Raw genomic sequence first — 10781 nt, 5'->3', positions numbered from 1 at the left:
AAAAGGACTCTGGGGTCCATACTTTCCCCATGTCCATCCAGCTGCTTCCAGGGGTCCTGTGCCGGAGGCAAGATGGGACCCTGGGAACCACACAGTCTGGGAGTCTGGAGCCCAGGCTCAGGCTTTCTCTGTTCTTTTGTTTTGTTTGTGCCCTTGGGCAGGCCCTTCCTTTTGCTAGGTCTTGGTTTTTTCCTTGCTCCTAGATGTCTGGTCTCCGGACCCTGATTGCATGAGAATCCCAGCCATCCTGCAGAGCCCACCCAGTGCCCCTTAGCCTCAGTCCAACTGAGCCTCATTCTGCCTTAGGCCTTACTCCACACAGAAAATAAAAACAGGTGTAGGCGACAGCTGTGAAGACAGTACGCAAGCTTGTGCTTGTTAGAACCATGGCCACAGCTTCTGTTCACCAGGACCTCATGGTTCAGAGGCAAGGAGCATGGATGGAGAAGAGATCTTCACCAGGCCAGAGTGCTCACCATGCTGCTCTGGGCCTGGGCTTGGATCCGTGGAGGGTCTTTGGAAAGATGGTGAGGATAAAGGAAGTCTAGGGAGAAGGAATGGCAAATGCAAACACAGGGAGGCCTGGGGCTCAGGGTGCTGATAGAGAAGGGCAGCTGTATGGTGGACAGAGTTCTTTGGGAGAGACAAGGAGATCCAATGGTCCTGGAAGGCAGTCCCGTGTTGGGGACTCGATCCTGGAGCCAGGAACGCAGTGAAGAGCTATAGAGGGTGAAAAAGCAGAGTGAACCGATAAAAGCTGGGCTTAGAATCATCTGGCATCTCTACAGGGTGGAGGGGAAGTAAGAGTGCAGGCAAAGAAGCTGTGGTGTTAACCTGGAGCCTGGGAAGGTGTTTACAGCTAAAGGAAGGAGTGTCTGCCAGAGGCATTCTAGAACAGAGCTGACACTGCCTTGCCCAGGAGGCCACAGGAGCCGTGGGACCCCAGTGGTCTCTCTCCCCCTTTTCTAAGGCAGATGCTCCCTAACTTGGGTCAATGGCTTCTCAGCTGTTTCTGTTTCCTGCTCCTCCTCTTATTCTTGAAGGTCAGGTTTCCCTCTATACAGATCAGCCTAGTGCAGGGGTCAAGGCCTCTGGTTCACCTGCCCACTGCTGGATAGGATAATGTTTGGAAAATATCTCTCAGGTCAGCCCTGCAGATAAATGAAAAATATAAGTGGTTATTAAAAATGGTTATTCCTTTTGATCCACTAGTACTACTTCTGTGACTCCACCTTAAGGTTATAATTAGAAATAAGGAAAATGTATTATGTAGAAAAAAAAGTTCATTTATAATATAAAAATCTGGAAGAAACTGTAATACTCACCAATAAGGGATCAAGTGGATGAGTAAATTACAGTACTTGCCCTCAATTATGATTATAAACTGTGGGACAGTACAAAGGGCAGAAGTTAAAAAGGCAAACTACAAAGTGTACGATAATTGTAGCTATATCTGAAAAAGCATCTCTGTGTAAATCATTTTAAAAAAAAAAGACTGTTAATCAGAAATACTAACAGTAAAAAAACCAAACCATAATATTAACAGTGATTATTTTTGGGCAGCAGGACTATGTAAGATTTCTGAAAAATCTGGTTTTGCTTTTCTGCATTTTCCAAACTTCCTGTGATGTTAACTGTGGTCATTATTATTATTATTTTTTAAGTGCATAAAACTTTCAGAAAGCGGAAGAAACATGGCAATCCCCTTGTGAGGGAGCCAGAGGCCAGATGCCGGGGAGGTGAGGGTGGGCTGTCGGCGGCTGCCCCATACCTTCGGCACGAACACCAGGCAGAGGGTGATGGTGCTGCAGAAGATGATGACCAGGGCCACAATGCAGAACTGCACGTTTGGCTGGTCCCGTGTCAGGAAGGACACGGCTGCCCCAATGATGCACATGATCCCCACGTTGTAGACGCTCATCCCAATGTACTTGCTGTCGTTGAGCGCGGGGATGCTGACGTTTCGGGTCTCCCAAGCTAAGAAACAGCCGAACAACTGGAACAGTGAACAGAGAGGGGAGATGGTTGTTAGCAAGTGGCGGCATGCGCTCCTGCTCTGAGAAGCGACAGAGCTGAGGGTTTTTCTGTTACTCCTGCCTACGCTGCAGTAAGGGCCAGCGGGATTGCTGCTGGCCAGGTCTTTTGGATCTCACAGTCTGTCCCCACCTGTGGCCCTGGGTTGAGTCCTGCCTAGGAAATGCAGAGTGGGGTGTTACACTGTCTGTTCTCCTTTTACTTCCACCACTGGTTTACACACAGGTTCACAGGAGGCCTCAGTGGGAAGGAATTTCAGACACAGTCTCAACCACATCCCCTCCCTTTACAGAGAGCCGGGAGGCCCAGAAAGGAGGATGGGACTTGCCCAAGGCCACAGAGCAACACGGTGATAAAAGTGGACTGTCTCTAGACAGTCAGGCAGGTCTTTTTCTCTTAAACCAGGCAGAACTCATGTGTCTAGGACTTGTGTTATCCTCCAATGCACTGAGCCACCAAGAATAGTGAGACTCCATTTCCTAGTTGTCCTTGAAGGTAGGTACGGCATTATGACTGGGTTCAAGACAGTGGTTCAAGAAGTGGTGTGTATAAGCTCCAGGAAGTGTCTTCAGAGGAGAAGGCTATTCCTCTTCCACCTTCTTAGTAGATGGAGTGGAATGTGATGGCAGGAGCTTAAGCAGTCATCTTAGACCATGATGTGGAAGTTGTATGATGAAGGTGAGGGAGACGAGATCCAAAGGGCTCAGATTCTAGGACCCTCCACGCCAGCCCTTTTGCTTACCTGAGAGGGAAATTATCTATTCTTAAACCACTATTATTGTGAGTTCTCTGTCACTTGCAGTTCTGAAAAGTGAAAGTGTTAGTCACTGAGTTGTGTCTGACTCTCTGTGACCCCATGGGCTGTAGCCTTGCAGCCTTCTTTGTCCATGGGATTCTCCAGGCAAGAATACTGGGGTGGGTTGCCATTCCCTTTTCCAGGGGATCTTCCCAATCCAGGGATTGAACCCGAGTCTCCTGCCTTGCAGGCAGATTTTTTACCATTTGAGCCACCAGGGGAAGCCCTCACTTAAAGCTCTATTCCTGACTAGTACATTTCCAACAGAAATGAACAGGATAGAAGTCAAATGTGATCTGAAGTAGGATGTGCTCTGAAGTACGCTCATCCCAATGTACTTGCTTTCATTGAGCATGGGGATGCTGATGTTTCAGGTCTCCCAAGCTAAGAAACGACCGAACAACTAGAACAGTGAACAGAAAGGAGAGATGGTCGAGGGTTTAGCCTCCCCTCTGAGGGTTGGGCAGGTTGCAGAGAAGGTGCAGAGGGGTGCTGGGTGGAACGGTGGGGTGGGCGGGAGAGCTGACCACAGCCATTGAATGGTGCAGGGGCCTTGGCTGGGGTCGAGCCCCTCCAGGAGGCCATCCTACAAAGGGTTCCTTTCCCTCTGGCTTTATCACTGAAGAAGTCTGGGCATCCAACAGCTGCATGAACCAGTTAACATCATCCCAAGGGCCTACACTATCTCATAGGGTTTCTATCCAGATGAAATGAGAGGATGGATGTGAAAGCATTTCATAAGCTGGTATATCCATTATAAGTTAATAATTATTTTGTAATTTGTATTTTTACAACCATAGTTGTTTTCCTCTCCTCTAGGTGTGTTATCTCACAGACTGTTTAATTGTTATTTTTAATTCCAATCAGAATGGGAACCAGAAGCCCAGGAAGCAAGATACTGAGAGAGGGAAGGAAGCCACACTGCTGAACGCCTGCTTCATTCTGGTTTCTTCAATCCTACAGGTGGGTGTGGCTGTCTGCATCCTAGACGGGAGGAAGCAGAGGCCGGGCAAGTCCACAGACCTGCCTGGGTTCTTCTGGCAATGTGCTGCAGGGCTGGATGTGTGTCTGGGTACCTCCTCTCTGCCGCAGAGGCAGACGGTGGCTTAACTTTCCTGTGGGAGGATCTGAGGGTGCAGTGGCCAGTGTCCTGACCCTGAAGGTATTTAGGTGCAGGTGTGTTTTGCACAGGATATGGAGACAAGATTCAAGGGTCAACCCAGGATACGGTCGGATGGAACTGCCCTTTCAAGTCCTTCCCAACCTTAAAATTTGACAGTTGTGTGAGGTGGGCTTGGTATGTGATCTTTGTATAACAGATGAATGGAGTGGAAAGAGTATTGGGTTTGGAGGTTACCAGGTGGCCGCCAGCAAACCCTTGAACATGTCTGAGCCTGATTTTCTACATCTGCAAATGGAGATGATTCCACACACCTCCCACAGGATATGAACATGCATTGGATGTCAATAGACCACTGTCAGGGAGCAGGACAGTGGCAGCTGGGAGGCACACTCACAGGTTTGGGGGTTATTCTGCCACTTACCAGCTCAGTGACCTTGGGCAAACCAAGCCTCAACGTCCTCATCAGTGAAATGGGGATATTATTTGTACGTATCTTATATGGTTGCCGTGGGATTGAAATGGTACGTGCCGGGCACTGAGAGTGGCAAAGGGCAAGGGCTTAGTCCTGGGGGTTCTGTTTACTTTTAGGTTGATGGAGACCCCTAGGAGAGGGAGCTCTGCCAGAGAAATATCTCCCCTACTATGCCTGTAGCTCTGCACCTACCATGAGAAGCCCCTTATAGGCATAGACGATGCCAAGCCAGATGGTCATGTGGGTGTTCTCACAGTGCTCCAGGAGAGGCCGGATGGAGATGTCCCGTCCTGCTGGGTCCGGCTGTGTGAAGAGAAAACAGAAACCCAGGGATGGCACTGGACACCCTCCTAACAGGCAGGTCCCTGTTTCATAGCCCATTTCCATCCCATGAGCCACAGCCAGTACTACCATCCAGGAGGCCTTTTGAACCCCATCTCTTGTGTTCCGTGGGGCTCAGCCCTCAGCCAGCATTGACTGCTTTCTGTTTGTTGGTTGTGATTAGCTCTAAACTTCAGTTATCTGAGTTTTTTATGCCTTTCTGACTTGAATCAGAGCGAAGAGAGTAGGGACTGGGTCACTTCTGTGCCATAGGACATAGCATAAGACCTGGCCCAGAGCAGGCATCCACCCATAGCATGTGTTAAAAGAGTGAAGGCAAGAATGAGGCAGAGTCAGGGCAGGAGGCTTCGGGTTTCTCTGGAATTAACTTGGGTAGTTGGAAATGTAGTATCTGGTGGCTAGACCAAGCATGGGGCCTGCCACACCCCTTGAAGGAGACCCTCGTGCCCACCACCTCCATGGAGGAAGCAGTGGTAGCAGCCATGTTATGCACCACATGACGCACTCTGGGCCAGAGCTGATTTTACAAGGGGTAGACCCCTGAACTCAGGCAGCCAATCCAGAGGCTTGTCAGAGACCTATGCACTTTCCTAGTGCAAAGTGCTCTGCCTCAGAGGGGTGGTAGAGAGGATTCAACCCGAGTGTCCTTCTCTGAGGAAAGTGAGCTGAGAAACTCCAGGAGAGAATCAGCCAGATGGTGGTAAGAGGAGAAAAATACAACCAGAGAATGAAAAAATATAAACTGTACATATATTTTTAGTGAGCCATTTGAGAGTTAAGTTTCAGACATCATGGCCCTTCTTCATCCCTAAATAGCATGTATTTCCTAAGAACAAAAAGATTCTCTTATATAACCACAGATACCTACCAAATTCAGGAAATATAATATTGATACAGTATATTATCTAATACACTACCTATTTTTTAGTTTTGCTGATTGGTCCAGTAATGTCCTTTTAGGACCCAGTCAAGGACCATGTGTTACATTTACTTATTGTGTCTGTAGTCAGTCTTGGAACCAGCCCTTTATCCTTCAATCTTAAGACCTCAGGAAGCCTAAAAATAAACCCACATACAACTACAATCAATTAATCTTTGACAAAGGAGGCAAAAATATAAAATAGGAAAAGACAGTCTATTCAGCAGTGGAGCTGGGAAGGTAGCTGTATGTAAAACAATCAAGTTAGAACACACCCTCACACCACGCACACAAAAAAAACAAAATGGCTTAAGACTTAAACGTAAGATACGACACCATAAAACTCAAAGCGAGCAAAGGCAAATCATTCTCTGACATAAATCATATCAATGTTCTCTTAGTCTCTCAAGGCAGTAGAAATGAAAACAAAAATAAACAAATAGGACCTAGTTAAGCTTAAAAATTTTTGCACAGCCAAAGAAGCTATTAAAAACAAAAAAGCCAGGAAATTCTGTGGAGATCCAGTGGGTAAGACTCTGCACTTCCACTGCAGGTGCACAGGCTTGAGCCTCGTTAAGATCCCGCGTGCTGTGTGGTGCAGGCCAATACCCAAAGAAGCAACAACAAAGACCCCAAAACAGTCTGTGGAGTGGGCAAAAATATCTGCAAGTGAGGCTACCAACAAGGGCTTAATATCCAAAATATATAAACAGCTCATACATACAATTCAAAAACAACGAAAAACCTCCAAACTGAATCAAAAAATGGGTAGAAGACCTTAATAGACATTTCTCCAAAGAAGACGTATAGATGGCTGACAGGCACACGAACAGATGCTCAACATCACTGATTATTAGAGAAATGCAAATCAGAACTACAATGTGGTAGTACCACCTTATACCGATCAGTATGACCATCATTAAAAAGTCTACGAATAACATGCTGGAGAGAGTGCAGAGAAATGGGAACCCTCCTACACTGTTGGTGGGAATGTGAATTGGTACAGCCACTGTGGAAAACGGTATGGTGGTCCCTTAGAAAATTAAAAATAGCATTACTATATGATCCAGCAGTCCCACTCCTGAGCATACACCTGGGCAAAACTTTAATTCAAAAAGATACATGCACTCTTATAGTCGCAGCAGCACTATTTACAATAGCCAAAACATAGAAACAACCTAAATGTCCAATGATGGATGGATGGATAAAGAAGATACATATATACAGTGGAATACTACTCATAAAAAAGAAGGAAATAATGCAGCAACATGGATGCAACTAGAAATTATCACTCTTGGTGAAATAAGGCAGAAAGAGAAAGACAAATACCATATGATATCACTTACATGTGGGATCTAAAATATGGCACAAATGAATGTATCTACAAAACAGACACACAGACATGGAGACCAGACTTACGGTTGCCAAGGAGGAGGGTAAAGGGGAGAGGGATGGACAGGGAGTTTGGGGCTGGGAGATGCAAACTATTAAATTTAGAAAGGATAAACAACAAGGTCCTGTTGTATAGCACAGAGAACTATATTCCAATCTCCTAGGATAAACCATAATGGAAAAGAATATTTGAAAGTATGCATATAACTGAGTCACTTCACTGTACAACAGAGATTGGCACAGCACTGTAAATATACTTCAATATAAAAAAGACCTCAGCCCACGTCAGTCTTTCGTGTCACTGGCATTTCTGAAGATTCCAGGTTATTTTGTAGAATGTCTTTCCATTTGGGTTTGTCTGAATGTGCTTTCATGACCAAATTCTGGTTATACATTCTTGGCAGGAAGCCTAGGTAAGTGAAGTTCTCATCTCCTCGGTGTTTCACATCAGGGTCACTTTATGACACTTTGTCCCATTATTGGTGATGTTTGTGATCATTTGGTTGAGATGATGTCTACCAGATCTCTCCACTTCAGAGGTACCTATTTCCCTCTTGTAATTAATAAATAATCTGTGGGAGATACTTTGAGACTGTGTGAGTATCCTGTTCCCCCACAAACATTAGCTCAGTGCTTGCAGCTTCCATTCATGATTCCTATTTTGAGTCATATTACTTTGGTGGCTGCAAGATGGTGATTTCCTAACACTCCATTTAAGTACTTGGCAATATACTGTTAATAAGATATTTCCTTTCCTGCCACTCATTCATGTATATCAGTATAGACTTATGATCCTTTTAGACTCAGTGTTTTATAATCCATTACTGTTATTCATTTTGTTTGAAATTTTCCAGATTTGGCCAGTAGGGAACCCCTTCATGCTGCCTCCTGTGGTTTTTCAATATGTCCTCATAGTTTTTTGGGAGCATGTTCCTACTTCTAGGCATAAGATGTTCCAGGCTCTCCTTGTATTCTCCTTGCTCTAGTCTTGGAATCAGCTATTTTCCTGAGGAGTTCTGGTTCTTTTTAGCAGAGAATAGTATTTAGAAACATATCTGGATACTTGATGTGCTCACTGTTCCTGGGCTATCATTACTTATACACCCTTTTATCTGTCTTTCTATCTGTCTATCTATCCATCCACCCACCACCACTCTAGCTATCTCTTCATCATCTATCTATAGATATAAATAAAACCCAATACCACTGCTTCTTGCTTACTCTCCCCATTCCATATTTGCATTTTTATTCTCCCTCAGTGAGATCCCTGGTTTCTAGCAACATCAGGATGTTCACCCATTTTCTCAATTCTATAACAGACACAAAATAGTTTCAAAATCGCTACATCCACACACTACCAATAACAAATTTACTGTGCTGAAGATTTCCTTGTAAATTTGTTTGTCTGCAGCACAGATCCCACTGAGGGTATCTCATCAAAGAACTGTGTTCTGGATGTTGCCTTTTAAGGCCCATGATAAAGCCCCACTTTTGAGGGTGAAAAGTAGGCACCCCCAGGGTCAGTCACAAGGAAGAAGGGGCATGTTGGTGGGATCCAGGGATGGGAAAGGTCTTGGTCAGGTGGAGAATGGAAACAGTATTTCTTTTAGCCCTGCTCACTAGATTTGACTTTCAAGGCATGCCATTGTCTGGGTACCTGGGGAAAGATGATGCTCCCACATGGATGCAGGAAGATGGGAGGGATGGGGCCAGTGGACTCAGGCCATTTTGTAACTAGATCATCCAGTGGCATGTTCTCAGGATGATTCCCCTTTCATTGTACCAAGTCACAGAAAGCCTCAGCTTAGCCTCTGGAGTGGTGGCCGTGGGGGCCACAAGAGCCCTCTGCAGTGGTGGCCAAGGGGAAACACCCCAGGGTAAGGTCTAGAGATTTCCTCTCCTCTGCTACCGACCCAGATTCTAAGAGTGGTGGGGGCTTCTTGATGTCCCTTCAGTGTTTAATTGAGGAGACTGGGAAAGGACTTGGCCCCAAGGTCAGTAGTGACCTAATGGCACAAGTGGGTTTACTCCAATGTCTGACAGCTAAGCAGACCTCAGAATGAAGAAGCACAGGCCCATTACAGTCTTACGTGAACAGCAAGCCCATTAATGATGGTTGGGTCTGTTGTTCTACAATGGTGATAATTTATGATGAACTCGTAGATTCTGGGTAGAAAGGACTGATTCTGTCATACTCCATTGTTCAATGTAATGAACAGTCCATTCATGGGAAGCTGACAATGACTGCTTGGCTTATATACCCCCATGGACAGAGCCCCTTCCTCCCACTCTTGATGAGATGGCTGCACAGGTTTTCTTTCTTTCTTTTTTATTTTTATTAAACCAGAACCTTCTATACCTCCCACCACTGATATCAAACTCCTGTGTCTGCACGCTCTTCCTCAGGAGGGCAAGATCTAAAGTGAAGCATGTATTGCCTCTCCCCACAACTTGGCCTGGTCCTCCTAAACTGCTTCAATTTACCTTTGATCAGCAAACCTAGAACTGAGCTCAACACTTCAGGTGGTAGGTACTAAGCACCCTTGCTCCAGATCTCCTTGGCTTTCTAAATAACTGCCTTCCATTGGTGATTCACATGTTCCTTATGGTTAGGACCCCCTAGGTGGAGGCTTCCCTAGTAGTCCAGTGGTGAAGGCTCCATGCTCCCAATGCAGCGCACCTGGGTTTGACCCCTAGTCAGGGAACTAGATCCCACATGCCGCAACTAAGAGTTCACATGCCACATGAAGATCAAAGATCCTGCCTGCCGCAGCTGAGACCCAGCCCAGCCAAATAAACCGTATCTTTTAAAAAGACCCCATAGGTAGTTTTCATGGAGCTGCAGCTAGCTCTGTCTTTTCCCTTTGGCAACTGGCATTCCAGCCTCATTACCCTTTGCCTTGTCAGTAACCCTCTCCTCGTGCCCACCATCCTGCTCTGCTCTGCCCTCTTCAAATCCTGAAATTTAAATTCTTGTATCCGGTCTTTCAGCCCCCCATTCACCCCATTAACCGCAAGCATAGCCTTGCCTGCAGAGGTGGGAGGGAAGCATAGAGTTCTGCCTAGAGTTCGAGGGTCATGGTTGGTAGAAATGGTTCTACTCCATCTCCCAGCATGCAGGCACTTATGCAGAAATAAGCCACATGTACCTGCTGGCCATCAGTGTCTCTCTCATGTCTGTGCACACTGGTCACAGATCAGTGATTTGGGGTGGTTTTATGAGTGATGAAGTTTAGGTACTCATGGGGCTAGAGGACAGGGAGTCTGAATACAAAGTCAAATGAGCCCTGCATTGAGTTTCAAAGCAAACATAACAGCCATGCCCTTTCTTGTATGATCCATCTTGACAGTGCCTGGGGCTGGAGTTCAGAATGCTCTGAGCAGTCGCACACACATTCCCGACCAGGCAACGGTAGAAGGCAGGGGACCTGGGCCATTACCCGAGCGCTTACTTGGTGTCATTGTCGTGCACCAAAGCGCCACTAGAGGGCGCCAAATAACCGTGAGGAGGGTCCGCCAGGCAGCTGAGGATCACCCTTTGCCGGGGGTACAGAGCTACTTCTGAGGCTCCGCGGGGCCACAAGTGGTGAGCTGTCAGTAGCATCCTATGCTATTCGAGAAGGCACTCAACTGGCCTTAAATGAAGCCAGACTTCAGGCACATTGGAGGAACTACCCCTCTACCCCCCCACCGCCCCCCCCCA

At 46.4% G+C, this 10781-nt stretch overlaps 1 protein-coding gene across 1 annotated transcript in view; it reads right to left on the bottom strand.

The window, feature by feature from the left end:
- Nucleotides 1-10781, bottom strand: part of GABBR2 (gamma-aminobutyric acid (GABA) B receptor, 2) — a 410792-nt gene that overhangs the window by 8581 nt on the left and 391430 nt on the right. The window contains exons 15-16 of the mRNA XM_010847041.1: nt 4618-4728; nt 1772-1996 (exon numbers count right to left, since the gene is read on the bottom strand). Of these exons, the coding sequence (XP_010845343.1) occupies nt 1772-1996; nt 4618-4728 (336 nt within the window). The remainder of the gene's footprint in view (nt 1-1771; nt 1997-4617; nt 4729-10781) is intronic.

The sequence above is a fragment of the Bison bison genome, unplaced genomic scaffold (genome assembly GCF_000754665.1).
Source record: "Bison bison bison isolate TAMUID 2011002044 unplaced genomic scaffold, Bison_UMD1.0 scf7180017864243, whole genome shotgun sequence".
Taxonomy (NCBI): Eukaryota; Metazoa; Chordata; class Mammalia; order Artiodactyla; family Bovidae; genus Bison; species Bison bison.
This window is presented reverse-complemented; position numbering and strand designations above follow the sequence as displayed.